Source organism: Hemiscyllium ocellatum, chromosome 24 (assembly GCF_020745735.1).
Source record: "Hemiscyllium ocellatum isolate sHemOce1 chromosome 24, sHemOce1.pat.X.cur, whole genome shotgun sequence".
Lineage (NCBI taxonomy): Eukaryota > Metazoa > Chordata > Chondrichthyes > Orectolobiformes > Hemiscylliidae > Hemiscyllium > Hemiscyllium ocellatum.
The window spans coordinates 34462538-34483105 of record NC_083424.1 but is presented as its reverse complement, the minus strand read 5'-3'; the positions used below and the strand labels follow the sequence as shown (position 1 = coordinate 34483105).

The following is a 20568-nucleotide window of genomic DNA, read 5'->3' as shown; positions in this document are numbered from 1 at the left end:
AGTGGAGTCGCAGGTAGATAGGATAGTGAAGAAGGCATTTGGTATGCTTTCTTTTATTGGTCAGAGTATTGTTGCAGCTGTACAGGACATTGGTTAGGCCACTGTTGGAATATTGCGTGCAATTCTGGTCTCCTTCCTATCGGAAAGATGTTATGAAATTTGAAAGGGTTCAGAAAAGATTTACAAGGAGGTTGCCAGGGTTGGAGGATTTGAGCTAAAGGGAGAGGTTGAACAGGCTGGGGCTGGTTTCCCTGGAATGTCGGAGGCTGAGGGGTGACCTCATAAGGGCTTATAAAATCATGAGGGGCATGGATAGGATAAATAGACAAGGTCTTTTCCCTGGGGTGGGAGAGTCCAGAACTAAAGGGCATAGGTTTAGAGTGAGAGGGGAAGAGAGACCCAAGGGGCAACCTTTTCACTCAGAGGGTGGTACATATATAGAATATGCTGCCAGAGAATGTGGAGGTAGCTGGTACAATTGCAACATTTAAGAGGCATTTGGATGGGTATATGAATAGGAAGGGTTTGGAGGGATATGGGCCGGGTGCTGGCAGGTGGGACTAGATTGGGTTGGGAGATCTGATCGGCATGGACGGGTTGGACCGAAGGGTCTGTTTCCGCGCTGTACATCTCTATGACATCGCCTCAAGAATAGCCAATCTTGAGTTGCTAAATCTTTTTGAAATTTGTCCCATTTAGCCAGGTTTTAGTGCCACACAACAATATGTGTCTGCCAGATAGAGGTGTGACAGGACATATCCAGTGATGGTGATGTTGGTGTATGGGACATTATCTGTCAGGTATCATTCTGAGAGTATGGCTATGTCAGGCTGTTGTTGGTGAGTCTGAGAGACAGTTTTGGCATTAGCCCCCAGATGTTATTAAGGATGACTTTGCAGGGTGGATAAGGCTGTTTCTGCTATTATCTTTGCCTCGGTAAATGTCAGGTGAACCGTCTGGTTTCATTTCTTGGAGGTCTTGTAGCAACTGATACCACTGAGTGGCTTGCTAGGCCATTTCAGAGGGCACTCGAGAGTCAACCACATTGCGGTGGATCTGGAGTCACATGTAGGCCAGACCAGGTGAGGTTGGCAGATTTCCTTCCCTGAAGGACAATTAATGAATTAGATGGGTTTTTCTAACAACTGACATTGCTTTTATGGACATTGGTAGATTCTTAATTCTGGATATTTTGTTTGTTGAAATCAAGTTCCACCATCTGCTGTGGCCTGGATTTGAGCCTGGGTCCCCTGAACATTCGCTGAGTTTTTGGATTATTAGCTGGTTCCGTGGTGTAATGGCTAGCACTCTGGACTTTGAATCCAGCGATCCGAGTTTGAATCTCGGTGGAACCTCGACTTGCTTCCTCCCAGCACTTGTTTAATTCGGTACATGCAAGTGAAATCTGCCTATGGGCCAATTGTAAGAGAGGCCCTTTTAGCATCTTTTTGGATTATTAGTCTAGCGATAATACCACCAGTACATCACCTCCCCATGTCTCAGACTTGACCCATGAATACTCACTCAAGAGACTGCCATCGCTGAACAACAGACAACATTGTGGATAATCCAAAAATCCACTAAAGTGGTGAAAATCTGATAGAGAGAAGCACCATTGTGCTAGAAATAGTACATGTTGAGGTAATGAATAATAGCACAAGTCATTGCAGGAGTTGTGGCAGAAATTGATACCACAGTGGTAAAGGTGGAGATAATGAAATACACCACAGAACAGCAGAAAGAACTATAATGTTTGTATAGTTAGCAAGACAACTGGAAATACGCAAATACTCTGAAGATTTGCTCAAATATTTGTGGAATTGTTGACACATTACATTTCCCCAAGGTTACATTTCCAGAGTGTATTCATTTTAGCTAACACTACACATGGTTTATGAAAGGACTGAACCTAACGTGCTGAGTGGGTTCACTAATGTTGATAATCTTGGAGGGGATGGCAGGAAGAGAGGTGCAAATATGGTAAGAGTATAAAAACCAAATGAAAACGACGGAAGAGCATGTTTCTTCTCTGACGTGCACACAGGAATCTTACCAAGGGAATACTTTGAATTTAACTAATGGAGACGTAAACACTAAGCTACACATAAACACAATAGTTCATAGAACCCATCAAATCTCACACTTACGGTACATTGTAACTTGCCCAGTAACCACTCTGCATCAGTTCATCTGTTTTATCAGCAGTTATTATTTGCCCACTGCAATTGCACAGAGGAAAGTCACATGAGAAATTATGAAATACAATAACAAACAATGCACAGAAGCGACCTAATCAACAAATTACATCTCACTATCCACACAACTTAGCAACAAAAAAAATACAAAATTATTTTGCTTTATTTCAAAAAAGGAGAGTACTAAATGCTGAAAGCACACAGTGCAAAGGAAAATTCTCCAAAGATTATCTGGAAAATAAATCTAATTAAAATCAGTTGGGATCTCATTCATACTTACGGTATTTGTTCTAAAATTGTCAGCAAGTTCTTTTTCATACCAAATTGTCCTGGTGTAAAGTAATTATAGTCCACAATCATCCATTGATTATTGTATCTGTTAAAGAAAATAAAAACTTTTAACATGTCATTAGCAGTCTCCAACAACCAGTATATTATTTTTAAGTGTCCATTAAAACTGAGTGACTAAACATTAAAGTTGACCAAGAAACAAAGATGCCAGTTTTTATTAGCTTACTAAGGTTAGAGAGAATGTGCATGCTCAAATAGAATAGAATCAGAGAAATGTACTACAGGTGAGGCCACCATCTGGCCTGTAGTGCCTCAGCTGGCTCCGAGAAAGCAGTCATGCCTTTCTTCATCCTCAACTACACATCTAATTTCCTTTCGAAATTTATAGAATCAGTCCCCCTCACGTTTTCAAGTATAACATTTCAGAACCTAACTTCTCAGTGAAAACATCTTCCTGGCATCCCACATTCCATCCAGATCTTTTATCAACGTACTACCCCAAGTAATTGACTCACCTCGATAGAGGGCAAAAAGAATTCTCTAACAAAACCCTCAATCTTGAAAACAACTGCTCTATTCCAAGGGCAGTCCTAACCTTTCTGATCTCTATGGTCACAGCTGAAGGTGATATTGGACAAATCAGACTCTAGAGTGAAAACTGGGTTGATACTGTAAGTTTTATTTTTTCAACTGGTTACTTTAGTCAGTCGTTGAACATAGTCACAAGAGGCTTCAGACTTGAAGTTATGGAAATTAAGTAAGCACCAAGAATGAAATGAAAAAATAATTCAAAAGCATTTTCTGAACAAAAACTCAAACTGCACATTTAGAAGTTTAATTCAGCAAATACAACGTAAATGTTCAATATTTTAATATTTGTTGTACTAATGTCACTGATCAGTTAAAACAAATTTTCAATACAGTTAAATGCAATCTTTTGAGGGGTGAATAATTTTATTCGAAGACAAGGGAAAATTAAATGATGTAAAGTAGATCCTCAATGTAATGAAAAGCATGAAACGCAATGATACACATTTATATTTAAACAAATATTTTAAAGTCACGAGTCATCGGTTATGGATGTCTTGACAGATATGTACTTAGCACTGGACTGAAATACTTCGGAAATCTTAGTCTGCGACTTACAGTAAAACTAAATCTTTTTTAATGGTTATTAAGTTGTAGGGACTGTTTCAAGATCTATTTTAGCAAAATAGACATCTGCAGTCATAATGTTATGTTATATGCCATTTTTACAGTCCTCTGCTTCCTGGTCAAGCTCTTTAAATGTGTTTATGCATAAATGCAGGCCTAATCTTCAAGTGGCAGTCAGATTGTCAGTATGTGAAAAGAAATTGATTTTTTAAAAATAAACTGATTAGTTGAGGCCATTAGTTCTCAAGGTGAGATTGTACCTTTTATTCACACTTTAACCTAAAACAGATTTATAGTGGATTTGTTTTAAGACATTTACATAACTCCACCTTTTGCAGCAAACAAAATCCATAAAACTCATCCTTATTGCAGCAAATTTAATTTTCTGATCCCAAATCACCTTAAGGGTAATTAAGAATCTGCAACAAAATTTGACAGCAAAGCCTACGTTCCACGAGATATAAAAATCTTGATGAATGCAGCTCAAGCAATACTTGAGAAGTTTATAATATAGGATAAAGCAGCATGCTTGTGCAGCACCATATCCACTATCATAAATCTTCATGCATTCCACCACAGGTGTATTGTGGCTGCAGTGTTGTGCAAAATGTACTGTGGAAAACTATCTAGAAGTACAATGGAAAAAAAAATTCCCCTGAAGTTATACAACATCTTTACTTGGAAATATAGCACCGTACCTTCAGTGTCACTGGGTTAAAATCCTGGAACTCGCTATCAATTACCACAGGCTTCAGCACCTCTACACACATCATTTACTGCATCCACTGCCCACAATGTGGCCTCCTCTATATTGGGGAGACAGGCCGCCTACTTGCGGAACGTTTCAGAGAACACCTCTGGGACACCCGGACCAACCAACCCAACCACCCCGTGGCTCAACACTTTAACTCCCCCTCCCACTCCGCCAAGGACATGCAGGTCCTTTGACTCCTCCATCATCAGACCATAGCAACATGATGGCTGGAGGAAGAGCGCCTCATCTTCTGCCTAGGAACCCTCCAACCACAAGGGATGAACTCCGATTTCTCCAGTTTCCTCATTTCCCCTCCCCCCACCTTGTCTCAGTCATATCCCTCGAACTCAGCACCGCCTTCCTAACCTGCTATCTTCTTCCTGACCTCTCCGCCCCACCCCCACTCCGGCCTATTGCCCTCACCTTGACCTCCTTCCACCTATCGCATTTCCAACGCCCCTCCCCCAAGTCCCTCCTCCCTACCTTTATCTTATCCTGCTGGACACACTTTCCTCATTCCTGAAGAAGGGCTCATACCCAAAACGTCGATTCTTCTGCTCCTTGGATGCTGCCTGACCTGCTGCGCTTTATCAGCAACACATTTTCAGCTCTGATCTCCAGCAGCTGCAGTCCTCACTTTCTCCTCCCAGACAAGAAATACCAGCCGTACCAGCTCACTCACATTCCAAAATGAATTTTTAGATAAAATTTGTTGCACAACACAAGGCATTTGAAATTAACAGATCTTACGTGCCACTGTTGAAATTCCTAAAAATTGCAGCCCATTCCGCACCATTCCTAGCCAGGCGATTAGCTACTATGTTCCTTAACCACTCCATCACTGAGCCGACGGGCTGCACAAACTTCCACAAACGTGCGTTATTATTACCTATTGTGGTTTCTAGAGCTACCTAATGGAAAAATATAAGCAATAAAATACTTAATGAATCACATTCATCTTCGAGTACTTCTATTTTAAAATTGCAACTGTCATCAATATGCCATGGATAGGAGTACTTTCTACTCTCACTGATATTCTAGGCTACCTCTCTCTCTAATTATATTTTTACCAACAGTTGCACTAAATCATATTCTTTATGATGCAGCAATTATGAGAATTCTACACCAACTTCTCTACACACCTCTCAACGGAATATTTTCTCACAAAACCACTTTCCCATAATTTGTACAAATAGGAACACTCCCCACAAATGAGCTACAGAGTGTGTGAGACTTCTTGCCTGAACACATACAAATCCCTGAATTTGCTGACTCCCCAAGTGTGCAGCAATAATGAGACAATCCAACTGTGAACAGTCTGCCTGCATGGATGTGTGCTTCTGATGTAAACAGCTATAATTTCCAGGTGCTTTTCTGCCTACGTTCAACTTAGCCAGACCACCCGTGTTCAGTTCCACTTATTCCTGATGAAGGGCTTTTGCCCGAAACGTCGATTTTACTGCTCCTCGGATGCTGCCTAAACTGTGGTGCTTTTCCAGCACACTAATCCAGAATTCAGTTCCAATTTGACATAGCCAGTTGTGACCAGATAATCTCCTGCAATGATGTAAGCTTTACACAAATACCTCTACATTTCACTAAGGATGTACTACCCTCTTACTTCTCTCTACATACTGGTCACCTACATCATTGTCTGTTGACACGCTCGACATGCATCTTGTAAGCAGCTAGCTTCACCTTACCACCAACTGTTAGCTCTTGCATTTCCTTAGTTGTTAGATATCAAGCTGTGGATCACCCAATATTTTTCTATTCTTTCTTAAAAAAAAAGGGATGTCATTGTCTTGAGCTTTCAAAATAAAATTGTTGAGCTAGCCACTGAATCTGCTCAGACCATTAACCCTAATACAGCACCTATCTAAGAATCAACAAAACTTTCATAATGTCGCTGACTTATTTGACCCCGAGATGACCAACACCCGCCACAACCCCACATCCTTTCCACTACAAAGGCAGCCTACTTCCAAATTCACATCACCTCTGCTTGCTGACCTGCACGGAGTTCTGAACCACAAACTCAGATTTTTAAAAATATCTCACTCTCCTGTTCAAATGCTTCCACGGCTTCAGCCTTCCCTGTTTCTGTGCCATCTTTTGCCTTGTGAAAATTTTACACTCCTCCAACTCCTGCCTTTTGTGCATCCTTCCTTAATTCATGTTACCATCTGCTGAGGCCTTAAACTTTGGATTTACATTATATATCTCTCCATAATTTCTGTAGTATACTGTAAATCATAACTGCTTCAAGAAACTTACAGCCTCCTGTACTAATCTCTCCATATTTGCCTCAGGGTGAATTGTGATGCTCTGACAAAGTGCCTTGGGACTTATTACATTTAAACTAATATAGAAAAACAATTTTTATTCTTTATAATTCCCACCAAAGAAAAATAGATTTTGGGTGGCACCATGGTTCAGTGGTTAGCACGGCTGCCTCACAGCACCAGGGATCCAGGTTCAATTCCAGCTTGGGCGACCGTCTATGTGGAGTTCGCACATTCTCCCCGTGTCTGCATGGGTTTCCTCTGGGTGCTCCGGTTTCCTCCCATAGTCCAAAGATGTGCAGGTGAATTGGTCATTCTAAATTGCCCATAGTGTTTGGTGCATTAGTCAGAGGGATATGGGTCTGGGTGGATTATTCTTCGGAGGGTCGGTGTGGACTTGTGGGCCGAAGGGAATCAAATCAGCAAAACATGTTCGTTCTCTGAAGTCCGATTGTAATCAATTACCTCATAAAAGAGATGATGAGATGATATGAAAAGGAGGAGGAAAAATATAAATGGCGACAGAAAAGAAACAAGAGAAGAGATATGGGATGAATGGGAAGGTGATCTGGGAGATGGTAGTGAGGCTCCTCAGGTTCTTTTGGAAATGAAAGGAGTGGATAATCTTCGGTTTATCTAGGTCATATCGCTACGCCGCAATCATTTGTCTTACAATGAGTAACGTCACAGACGATAAGCTGATATTTAAGGTTCGTTAAAGAAATTCATCTTGGGGATTCTGCCCAAAGACAGTTATGACCCACAGTTATGATATCCACCATGGATAGGGAAGAAAGCAGATCTAAATCTGCCTCAGCTGCAATTGAGAAATTAAAGAACAGAGAAAAGAATTAAAAACATAAAGTAATAGTTGCTCACCAATCTACTGCTCATGATATAGAAATCGTCAGCAGAAAATAGTGTCCCAGGATATGATGAGAAGGCTTGCTCCTCACCTGGTATGGTGAGGCCACCTAAGCAAATAAAACAACAGAACAGTAGATTTTATTAGGGATAGGACTAATACTATCCAACTATCAAAAGTTCATGACTCTAAATCTTTCTTCTTTTAAAAAGCAGTTTTTTTTAGTTGTTGAGTATCTAGTTTGTGGTTTTTGCTAATATTTTAGGAGCAATATTTAGTTCTGTGAAGACTAAAGCTGTGATGGTAAGATAATTAAAATGCTGAACTCGGAGACTGCCAGAACACATTAAGAAATGGTAGCTCAAAGGGTGACTCAGTCCTTTACAGTGAGAGCCGTTTTTCTTGGATGGTGATGGTTAGCATGAGGGGACATAGCTTTAAATTGAGGGGGTGATAATTGTTGGACAGATGTGAGAGGTAGTTCCTTTACTCAGAGTGTAACATGGGTATGGAGTGCACTATCTGCAACAGTAGTAGACTCGCCAACTTTAAGGGCATTTAAATGGTCACTGGATAAACAAATGGATGAAAACGGGACTGATCCACAGGTTGGCACAACATCGATGGGTCTGTACTGTGCTGTCATGTTTTATGTTCTATGACACTTAAGCTCGGGTCAGTTTTGAGGACATTCTAGAGCAGCTACGCTGTCATGGAGATAGATGGAGCATCAAGAGGCACTATGATTTCAATTGATCTGGGTTTATTCTGAGAGTTAAATGCAGATGAAACTGCTGTGTATATTTTGTGGCTCACAGAGAAGATAGCCAAAGCAAATTACAGCAGCCTTCACTGTAAATAGACCAAAAATGTAACATCTTCAATCACCACTTGGAATGTGAGTGAGACTTAATTGCAGTTTGAATTTTGAGAGGAAAACTAAATCGGAAATTTGAAACTAAAAATGGTCCCAGAGTCTTGTGCAATAAGCAGAATATCTTCCAGTTACTGAAAGAGACAAAGGTATCCACCATCAAAAGATGGTATATTAAAGTTGTACCTTTATGAACAGCTGGAGCAGAGGAGAATTCTCGCAAGAACTGTGACATACTTATAGGTGGCCCCTACAGAAGTCAAAACTTTCACATTGATATGTCTTATCTGAGAATTATTGGGATAAATAAGAGTGAATCTGACTGCACAACATACATAGCTTTGAAAATATTGTTGTTAATAACGTTTGTTCTATTTAATCTTTTCATATAAAGGTCATCTGTTAATTAGAAAATGAAATCTTGAGGCAAAGTTCAAATGGCTAAATTGAGTTGCTTAGATTTTTCTTTAAATGTTATATAGTTCCTAACTGGATATAACACCCTGTTTATGTATCTACCAATGAGCAAACATATATAATTTTTGAGACTTTAAACATTCCTATATTAATATTCACATTTAAGGAATTCATCAATGCATTTATCAAGGGTAACTTTTAAAAAAAAAATCTTGTGCATGAATTGCATGCTGGATCACAGAACACTTCCATTTCATGCAACCAGGACTACCAATTACAACTTTATTTGATGGGAAAAGCCTACAATGAAACATCTAGTTGCTCGCCTCCAGAGATACAGGGAGAAAGTGAGAACTGCAGATGCTGGAGTTCAGTGTCGAAAAGCATGGCGCTGGAAAAGCATTGCAGGTCAGGCAGCATCTGAGGCACAGGAGAGTCGACGTAAGCCCTTCATCAGGAATTTGCTGAGAGATATACAGTAGAGAAGTGAGGTGCCTCCAGCTATAGATCTTTCAGACAAGTTGATGTACGTGTTCTATAGTCTGGCTTCATGGCCATAATCACACTTTAGATTATCTGTCATCTTTCACATTTGAAATAGGGTGTCATATAAAAGCATACACTGCCATGATGGCTGTATTTTTGTGTTCTCTTGAAATCCACCAAAAGTATTAAAGCAGCTTACAATGGAAGCAAACTTGCATTATTTCACTGTTGGGCCAAGAGTGTCGTATACTGACATTCTATAACTCCTTTACTCCAAGTTACCTCGGATTACTCTCACCAATTACACACTTCAATGCAAACCTAAACCAGATTAATCACTGTGTTCTGGAATTAATGATTTATCTCTGCTAGTTTGGGTGCTTTAACGTTTAAGATTTAAGGAGACTTCCTGAAGAAGTTGTTGAATAACTTTACAAAAAGATAAATGTGCACACATACCTTCTGGAACATCTTTAAAAGACAGTTTGTATTTCTTAATGATTCTCAGCATTGACTGATAGTTAGTCCAAGTGTCATGGGCTACCAGGAGATCTTTGTTGCCTGGCAACAATTTGATGAGGGCAGAACATGACCCAGAACCAAAAGCCTTTGAAGAATCGGTTCTATTAAATACATTTTCAAGATCCTCCAAGTCACCAGCCATCTGAAAAAGACTAAAACATAATTTATTGAGTAATAAGAATAAACTTTTCTTATACTATGTTTCTGAGCATGACAACAGTATGAGACAAAGCCAGCATAGTGCATGGGGCTGAGGAGAAGGTAGCAAAGAGTACAATAGGTGATAGAGGGATGGAGGTGATAGGTCAGAGGGTGGAACGGTTAGGTGGAAAGGGAGACTGTCAGGTAGGACAGGTCATGAGGACAGTACTGAGCTGGAAGGTTGGAACTGAGGTAATGTGGGGGGAGGGGAAATGAGGAAACTGGTGAAGTCCACATTGATGCCCTGGGGTTGAAGTGTTCCGAGGTGGAAGATGAGGCGTTCTTCCTTCAGGCGTCGGGTGGTGAGGGAGCAGTGGTGGAGGCGGCCCGGGACCTGCATATCCTCGGCAGAGATGGAGGGGGGAAGTTGAAATGTTGGGCCACGGAACAGTGGGGTTGATTGGTGTGGGTGTCCGGGAGATGTTCCCTGAGGCACTCTGCGAGGAGGCGTTCAGTCTCTCCAATGTAGAGGAGACCACATTGGGAGCAACGGATACAATAAATGGCATTGTTGGATGTGCAGGTGAAACTCTGATGGATGATGAAGGCCTTGGATGGTGGTGAGGGAGGTGGTGTGGGCGCAGGTTTTGCAATTCCTGCAGTGGCAGGGGAGGGTGCCAGGACGGGAGGGTGGTTTGTTTTCGTTGGGGGGTTGGGGTGGGGGGAGCGGTTGGCGTGGACCTGCTATTCAATTAGATCATGGTTGATTTGTACCTCAACAGCATTTCAGTTTCTGATACATATCCCTTGACACCATTATCTAATAAAAGTGTCTCAAACACAAGCTTAAAAGTATGTTGAGGCTGCAATATTTATTACAACTGTAAGGAACATTCATTTATTTGGTATATGAGGGGGTAATGGAAGCATTCATCAATATATATTTCAATAAATGATAATTGTCAATTGGGTCAAATGATACTTCTCTCAAATCCAGAATGTAATCTGTGCTACAAAACAATATAAACCACTTACATGAATCCAAAAGGTTGAAAGTTGAACTTCCCATGAGGAATTGAAATATGGTTATTATAGCTGTCCTCTAGCCCCCGCAGCTGTAGTAATACCAATTTCACCTGATATATTTAAAATATAGATATTCACGTGAATGTCTTTCTGATACATTCTTAGTCTTCATTTACTTCATCTTGAAATAATATTTCCTTGAAGATACTTCCTGTTTTGACATTCCCACCTCCCACATGCCCATCACTCAAAAGACAAAATCAAAGGCAGTCAACTTCTCTGGTGTTCAATAACTGTTAAAAACGGGGAAGAGGGGGTGGAGAGATTAATACTCAAGATCCTTGAGATGTCTCACATCTTGTATAAATTTTAAGCTGTCTCGATTTACAAAAATTGAGTGCAGCCAAAACTCTGTATTGCACCTTAGACAGTTGCAAAGTGTAGTCAGTGCTCAGACAGGTCTCAAGTACTTATTCATTTATCTCAAGTCCACTGTGTGAGCATTTGCCTTTGGCTGGGAAATTGGTTTCTTAAAAGCAAGGCTACATTTCAGAGAATGCACTAAGTGCCAGTTTCACACTTTTGACTTTCTGATTCGTTCCAATTTTGATGCAGCTACATGAAGGCAGGTAAGGGCTCTCTACCTAAGAACACCCATATAATTCCAAATACAATTACGGCTGCTAAACTCCAAGGATAGTACTTAACTTCCAAACAAAGTCACCTAACCACTACCCACAATGAAAGAATATTCAAGGGTATTGAATAAAAGTTAATCTGTTTAACTCTTTCATGCTTTATCTAATTTTGACAGTCTTTTGCAGTTACAAAACTTTAACACGAATGAAACTGTTTGTTAAATACTCAGGTATGTAAGTTGGTAAGTTGCTAATACTCATCATTCGCAGAAATATCTTGCAAGTGTAGCATGATAACCCAGTTGAAATCCTGTATTCACCCACAGCACAATATAACAGATTATCTTTCTTTTCCAACACCTGACTTGGAACATGGGGAGAAAGAATGTTTGCCACTTGGAGCTGAGTTTTGAGGAGTAAAACGAAATCATTTAGTAAATACTCAAAAATCTTTTTAAAAGGTGGTGAACACATTTAGCAGGTAACAAAGTGTCTGTGGACAGTAAAACAATTTTTCACCTCATTGACTTTTTGTGAGAATGGGAAAAAAAATTAGTCCGCATCCAGATGGGCAACAAGTGCTGGTGTAGCTAGCAAAGCCCAGTGAAAGAATAAACAAAACAGTTTTAAGTGAATATGGGAAAGCCAGAGGGGAATGGATGTTATGGGGAGAGGCAACATGCTAAAATGACAAAAAGGATGATGGTAATGAGGACTAGGATGAGAAAAGAAACAAAGAGCTGTAAATGACAACAGAATCATTACCAGCACTGGCTGTTGAATTGGGATTTCATCAGCTCTCACAGCTATATTGTACTTCCTCTCACCTTGCTTCCTGCAAGGATATTTTATTCTCCTAGTTTCGGACCATGCCACCTTCCAAACCAATCCTCGTTTTCACCCTTCTTTTTCCCAGGCCATTTCCCACACCAGAGTTTTCAGCCCTCCACCTTGTGGAAATCTGAAGGATTCCCTTGTCCTCACATTCTACCCTAGGTGTCTCACAGGGGTCGGTACTGGCTTTACTTTTGTTTGTCATTTCTATAAAATGGTTTTGATGGGAATAATGGAGGCATGATTAGTAAGTTTGTGGATGACACCAAAGTTGGTGGTATATTGTACAGTAAAGAAGAAATATCTAAGATTCAATAGAGAGCTTTGTCAACTGGGTCAATGAGCTCAGGAGTGGCAGATGGAGTTTAATGTGGATAATTGTGAGGTATTGCATTTTGGTAAAACAAACAAGGACAGGACTTCAAGAATTAATAGTAGGGCTTTGGGTACGGTGGTAGAACAAAGAGACTTATGGGCTCAAGTATATAATTCCTTGAAATTTGCTTCACAAGTAGATAGGGTGGTTAAAAAGGTATTTAACATGCTTGCATTCATTTAAGTATAGGAGTTGGAACATCATATTGATGTTGTACAGGACATTGCTGAGATTTCTTCTGGAGAACTATGTGCAGTTCTGATCACTGTGTTGTAGGAAGGATTTTATTAAACTGGAGAGGGCTCAGCAAAGTTTTACCAGGATGTTGGCAGGAATGGAGGGTTTGCGTTACAAAAATAGACTGGATAGGCATGGACCTATTGCACTGGAGCATAGGAGGTTGAGGGGTGATTTTATCTAAATTTTAAAAATCATGAGGAGCATAGATAAGGTGAATAGCAAAGGTCTTTTCCAAAAGTGGGTGAGTTAAAAATTAGGGGTGAGAGGAGAAAGGTTTAACAAGGACACGAGGGGCAACTTTTTTTAAAAAAAACATAGATTGGTTAGTGTGTAGAATGATCTACCAGAGGAAGTAGTGGTTTACAGTTACAACATTTAAATGACATTTGGTTAAGTACATGAACAGGGAAGGTTTGGAGGGACATGGGCCAAAGCCAGGGAAGTGGGATTAGTTTAGTTTAGGAACATGGTCAGCGTGGACTAGTTGGACCAAAAAGTCTGTTTCCATGCTGTATGACTCTCTATAACTCTGTCACTATGTAATAGATCATAATTTGCCATTAATGACATTTCTATTAGAAACATTGGAACTTCTTTCTGCAGAGAGCTGTGGGGGCAGAGTCCATGTATATATTTAAGGCTGAGATACATCCATTCTTGACCAGTAGGGGAATCAAGCATTATGGGATAAAGGCAGGAAAGTGGACGTTTAGAGTGTCAGATCAGCCATGATCCTGCTGAATGATGAAAGGCTAAAGGGGCTGATGGTTTACCCTCAGTCCTATTTCTTATAGTCTTCTGAGTAGGCCATTTAGCCTATTCTACCATTCAATTAGATCATGGCAGATCTCTGACCTAGCTCCAAATGGCCAAGTGTCCATATCCCTTAGCATCTATGGACGATTAAACATACAACTGACCCAGCAATTACCTTTTATTATTTTTTACTATTTATAAATGTCAGAAAAGTTTGAAGAAATAAATTGTATAGTATGATTGTAGCTATGCTATGAGTCAGCACCCAATTATTGGGTCTCTCAGTTCCTGCCACACTGAATACACAGTCAGCACGAAACAGCAATTAGCAAATCAAAAACAATAGATTCCTGTGCAATTGTATAGGTTTACATTAGTTTATTACAGATCTAAAAACATTACATATTGACCAATTGCTTTGATTTTGAGACTTTTAAATGCAGCTGTGCTGCAGCTTACCTGATGCCAGTACGCTTTATCCCCATCTTTGTCGATTTGATCTTCAATCCAAGCCAGATTGGACTCGATGTAATTTTTAAGCTTCTCACAGTAGGCAGTCAGATACTTGGGTCCACAATAGTGAGACAGTGTGTTCACCCAATGCTTATTAATATACTTGAAAAAAATTAAAACCAACAATCAAAATGCAGAACAAAAATCTCTTCAGTCAGAATATTCCAGTAGAGAAAGATAAAATATACTGCTATAACCATTGATATTGCCATTAGTTCTAGGAAACATGTCAAAAAATCAGTACATTTCATACTGTTGACACGAAGTACAATCCTCCTAAAAAAAATTTTTAATCAAAAACATACTTAAACGCACGTGCCAGTGACAAAGTGGAAAAACTTCACTGACATTTTACAATGTTAAAAGCATTATGTAAGTGTAAAAATTTCTAAATTTGTACATGTTTTATTTAATACTTTTTTTTGTAAACCAGGATACCTCCCATTCCTGATAAAGGGCTTATGCCCGAAATGTCAATTTTCCGGCTCCTCAGATGCTGCCTGACCTGCTGTGCTTTTCCAGCACCACTCTGATCTAAACTCTGGGTTCCAGCATCTGAGTCCTCACTTTTGCCTACCTCCCATTATGACCAGGAGAAGAGTACGGTGTACCTCACAGATCTGGATCGTCAATTACTTAATTATATCTAATATCTTTTGTAAATTATCACGGCATTATATTTACTTTTTTGTTTAGACAGGACATAAACGTTTTGTTGGGACAGACATCCCAGAAGCAAAAAAGCGTAAAAGAGCAAATGTAAGTCTAAGGAAATAAGAGAGACTTAAAATATTTTGTTATGGGAATGGCACTTACATTTTTTAATATAATTAACTAATTGGATATGAACATTGCTAGCTAGGCCAATATTTATTGCCCTCACCCAGTTATCCTTGAGAAGATGATGGTGAGTCCCCTACATGAACTGCTGCAGAAGATGTGGATTCAGGATTTTGATCCAACATCAGTGAAGAAACAAACAGTCATAAATTTCCAAATCATGAGGGTATGGAACTTGGAAGGGAAATTTCAGATGATGGTGTACCTTTATATCCACTGTCCTTGCTCTTTTACTGGTAGAGGCCATGGATTTGGGAAGGTACTGTCAAAGGGGTTCATAATTCAACACCAATATACTTTCTCTGAATCATTTTTTAAACTGCCCTCTGACCTGCTCTTGTATGTGGCAAATCTTGTTGAGTTTCTGGTCAATGGTAATCCCAAGGATGTTGATAGCGGGAGATTCAGTGATGGAACACTATTGAAGGTCAAGAGGCGGAGGTTAGATTCTCTGTTATTGGAGATGATCATTGTCTGGCATTTGTGTGGCACAAATTTGATAAGGTTCCCCATGGTAGGCTCATTCAGAAGGTCAGGAGGAATGGGATTCAGGGGAACATAGCTGTCTGGATACAGAATTGGCTGGCCAACAGAAAACAGCGAGTGGTAGTAGAAGGAAAATATTCTGCCTTGAAGTCTGTGGTGAGTGGTGTCCCACACGGCTCTGTCCTTGGGCCTCTATTGTTTGTAATTTTTATTAATGACTTGGATGAGGGGATTAAAGGATGGGTCAGCAAGTTTGCAGATGACACAAAGGTTGGAGGTGTCATTGGCAGGATAGAGGGCTGTTGTAGGCTGCAGCGGGACATTGACAGGATGCAGAGATGGGCTGAGAGGTGGCAGATGGAGTTCAACCTGGATAAATGCAAGGTGATGCATTTTGGAAGGTCGAATTTGAAAGCTGAGTACAGGATTAAGGATTGGATTCTTGGCAGTGTCGAGGAACAGAGGGATCTTGGGGTGCAGATACATAGATCCCTTAAAATGGTCACCCAAATGGACAGGGTTGTTAAGAAATCATATGGTGTTTTGGCTTTCATTAACATGGGGAATTGAGTTTAAGAGTCGCGAGATCTTGTTGCAGCTCTATAAAATTTTGGTTAGACCACACTTGGAATACTGCGTCCAGTTCTGGTCGCCCTATTATAGGAAAGATGTGGATGCTTTGGAGAGGATTCAGAGGAGGTTTACCAGGATGCTGCCTGGACTAGAGGGCTTATCTTATTAGGAGAGGTTGACTGAGCTAGGACTTTTTTCATTGGAGAAAAGGAGGAGAAGAGGGGACCTAATTGAGGTATACAAGATAAAGAGAGGCACAGATAGAGTCGATGGCCAGAGACTATTTCCCAGGGCAGAAATGACCAACACGAGGGGTCATAGTTTTAAGCTGGTTGGAGGAAAGTATAGAGGAGATGTCAGAGGCGGGTTCTTTACACAGAGAGTTGAGAGAGCATGGAATGCATTGCCAGCAGCAGTTGTGGAGGCAGGGTCATTGGGGCCATTTAAGAGACTCCTGGACATGCATATGGTCACAGAAATTTGAGGGTGCATATATGAGGATCAGTGGTCGGCACAACATCGTGGGCTGAAGGGCCTGTTCTCTGCTGTACTGTTCTATGTTCTAAATGTTTGTTATCACTTGTCAATCTAAGCCTGCCCAGATCTTGTTCCATTTGAACATGGACTGCAAGTTGCAAAGGGTGCCAAGGCAAGAAGATGCTTCCACTAATAGGAGAGGCCTTGAAGAGAGATGAGGAGGAACTTCCTCAGCCAGAGGATGGTGAATCCATGGGAGCAATTGCTGCAGATGCAAGCATTTCTTTTAATGTACAAAAGCTCCATGCAAGTTTGTGTGCCTGATGAATTGTGCATGTTTCATTACTGAAAATGATACTAAAATTAAAATCCAATTTTCAGCAATTGCTTGCTTTAATATCTTCAACTGGAAACTCAAGCTATTATTTAGTAGTTTATAATTTATTAATTCAAAACCTTGATTTATCAATCAAATTTCATATCCCTGATAATGTCAAGACACCAATCAATGCTGCCTTGAAGACTGCAGGTTTTCAAATATGCTTCCTGATCCATACTGAGCTTGCTGATCTCAGCTTGTCAGATGGACTTTAATACCTGTGACTTAAGGAAGGTAAACTAACATAACTGATTGTTGTCAATTTTTCTGACAGAACATTCATTGGTGGTAAATAGAGTCAGACTTTGTTCTGATGCAATAATAAATCTAAAAATCAATTTGCACAAAGAATGGCCACTTGGATTAAGTACAAAGGTTGTGGCTGCTTGTGGAATCTTACCTCAATAAAGTCATTAAGAGGAGATAAGATGTGGAGGAAGGAAGATTGGAAGGAAAAAGGACATGATTTAAATACAGCTACTTACTAGGTTTTCCACGAATTGTTTTGATTTTCTTCCATATGGGATAAACAAGGCTTTTGACACATTAAACATCCATTCAACTTTCAAAATCAGAAAATATTATAAAATTATATTATAAAACTTCTCAATTTCAAAGTATTTCTTGGATTAAAAAAAGCTGTAAAATGAAATTAAAAGCCTTCTTCAGCATTCTCAATGGCAGAAAATAAGACCACAGAGTCAGCAACACAAGAGCAGAATTAGGCCATTCAGCCCATCAAGCCTGCTCTGCCATTCAATGAGATCATGGCTGAACTGATCACCCTCAAATCCACTTTCCTATCTTTTCCCCATAACCCTTAAATTAAAAACCTGTATCAGCTCTGAATATACTAAATGATCCAGCCTCAACAGCTCTCTATGATAAAGAAGTTCATGGATTCACTATCCACAGATAAGAAATTCCTCCTCTTCGTTGTCTTGAATACACAATACTTTTTTTGAGATTACACCCTCTGATCCTGAAGTCTCCCACTTTTTTGTGAAGCCATACTGACTCAGTTTCAACATATTATGGACTTCTAATTGCTTTGCTTTTACATAAGGCCAGAGGTAGGCAGGAATAGGAGTAGGCCATTTGACCCCTCAAGCCTCCAATCAATAGGATCATGACTGATCCTAGTGGGCGGCATGGTGGCACAGTGGTTAGCACTGCTGCCTCATAGCGCCAGAGACCCGAGTTCAATTCCCACCTCAGGCGACTGACTGTGTGGAGTTTGCACATTCTCCCCGTGTCTGCGTGGGTTTCTTCCGGGTGCTCCGGTTTCCTCCCACTGTCCAAAAATTGCCTGTAGTGTTAGGTGCAGGGGTACATGTAGGGGGAAGGGCCTGGGTGGGTGCGCTTCAGCGGGTCGGTGTTGACTTGTTGGGCTGAAGGGCCTGTTTCCACACTAAGTAATCTAATCTAATAAAAAATACTTCTCATACCCATTTTCCTGCCCGTTCCCCATAACCCTTAATTCCTCTCCAGACCTATCTCAGCTTTAAATATACATAAAGACTTTTACCCTACAGCTCACTGTGGCGAGGAGTTCCAAAAATGCTGTAGTGACTTCTTTTTATACTCAAGGTTGTATCCCATCAGATCCAGAGAACTTATTGGTCATTAGTTTCCCTGGTACAATTTTTCAAGTGACATTATTGTGTTCATTTACTCTCCTCCTTTCGCCACTTGAGTATTTAGTATTTTTGGAATGCCATTAGTGTCTGCTATTATGGAGAATGATGCAAAGCATTTATTCAACTCCTCTGCCATTTCCTGGTTCCTCAGCACTATGTTCTCAGCTTCATTCTCTAAGGGGCTTATGTACACTTGGCCATCTCTCTTCCTTTTTATATATTTAAATAAGCTTTTCCTGACTGTTTTGATATTATTTGCAAGTTTACCTTCCAAGTTTATCTTCCTTTATTATTTTTGGTCATCTCTTGTTGGCTTTCTCAATCCTCTATCTTACCAGCAATCTTGCCACATCATGTTTTTTTCTTTCAGTTTGACGCTATCCTTAACTCCTCTGGTTAACTGGGATCAGCCTTTCCCCTTCCAAAAATCCTTCTTTCTCATGGGGATCTATTTTTGCTGTGAGCCATGAACACCTTAAACAAAAATCACTTCTGCTGTTTCACATTCACAAGCCAAACAATCAGTCTCCTTGATCATTAAAATTTAGCTTTGTTAACCAGAAATAAAATCTATGTAAGATTTTTTTTTCTTACATTCCTTCCTTACCTCCAGAGAGCATCTCCAGAAAATCTCCAGAGATGATCAGAGTCAGAATAAGAAGTTAAATTTACCTGTTGTGTGACAGCAGCCTCCACCACACCAGCAGCATACGCCTGTAAATTGTCACTGTATGATCCATTTGTGGTAAGTTCAAGGTAGGACCAGCTACAAAGGTTGGCAAATAATTAGGATTTATAACCACCAAAAAGAAATAGAACTGATATTCATCGAAACACTATGCAAAATCATAGCCACCACAATCCTTTAGAAAAAAATTCAATGATTTCTTTTAAGTTGCTATTTACACTGAACTAATTAAGGACAGACATACGTGAATTATTTGGTTATCTTGCTCTCAATTTTTCCAAGGCAGAACTTGAATTGAATAAAATCTGGAATTAAATGTCTAATGAAGACTGTGAAATAGTGGAAAAATCCATCTGGCTCACTAATGCCCTTTAAAGGAAGGAAAACTGCCATCCTTACCTGGCCTACATATAACTTTAGCAATGCTCTGAAAAGGCCAATGAAGCCACTTGGCTTTATTGCAAGAAAGGAATGAAACTGGACGGATTGCCTGGCATCGACTAAGGTACCAGGCACAACAACAGCACAGTTAGCCCTGTCAACTCTGCAAAGTCCTCTTCATCAATATTGTCCCAAAATTAGAAGAGGTATCTCACAGACTAGTCAAACAGCTTGACAGTCATACTGCCAGAATTCTGCCTAGCAAATGTTACAGACAGAACCAGCTCAGCACAGGGGTATACAGTGATTTCTTAGAAGATTCATAGCTCAGGTTGATGATAAGTATGTAAGTTAGCTCACTGAGTTTGAAGGTTTGTTTTCAGACATTTCATCACCATACTAGGTAACATCATGCCACTAAAAATTCTTGTGCGTGTCTTGGTTTCACTTGTCCTAGGATGTGTGTGTGGTCCCAGTCGAAGTGGTGTCCTTCTTTGTCTGCATGTATAGAAACTAGGTGGTGGAGGCATGGTGTTCCAACCAGAATTCCATCAATAGACACAGAGGCTCTAAATCTACCTTCCCTTGAAATGAAAACTCGGAATTGAAATTACCCACCTTATGAAACCAAGACCTGTAAGTAGAGAGGTGGGACATACCACCAGTGCTTCACCAGAGACTCTCACTGATGTTATCTAGCATGGTGACGAAACATCTGAAAACCTTTAAGCTCAGC

The 20568-nt window shown here is 40.2% G+C and overlaps 1 protein-coding gene and 1 non-coding gene across 2 annotated transcripts in view; one reads left to right on the top strand and one right to left on the bottom strand.

Moving 5' to 3' along the window:
• plbd2 (phospholipase B domain containing 2) overlaps window positions 1-20568 on the bottom strand; it is a 33804-nt gene that overhangs the window by 11110 nt on the left and 2126 nt on the right. Inside the window, exons 2-9 of the mRNA XM_060843687.1 lie at window positions 19436-19529; window positions 14315-14470; window positions 11021-11121; window positions 9782-9996; window positions 7560-7654; window positions 5146-5306; window positions 2476-2571; window positions 2148-2219 (exon numbers count right to left, since the gene is read on the bottom strand). Of these exons, the coding sequence (XP_060699670.1) occupies window positions 2148-2219; window positions 2476-2571; window positions 5146-5306; window positions 7560-7654; window positions 9782-9996; window positions 11021-11121; window positions 14315-14470; window positions 19436-19529 (990 nt within the window). The remainder of the gene's footprint in view (window positions 1-2147; window positions 2220-2475; window positions 2572-5145; window positions 5307-7559; window positions 7655-9781; window positions 9997-11020; window positions 11122-14314; window positions 14471-19435; window positions 19530-20568) is intronic.
• On the top strand, window positions 1284-1355 carry trnaq-uug (transfer RNA glutamine (anticodon UUG)). Its single transcript has one exon. It is a non-coding gene; the product is annotated as a tRNA-Gln (tRNA).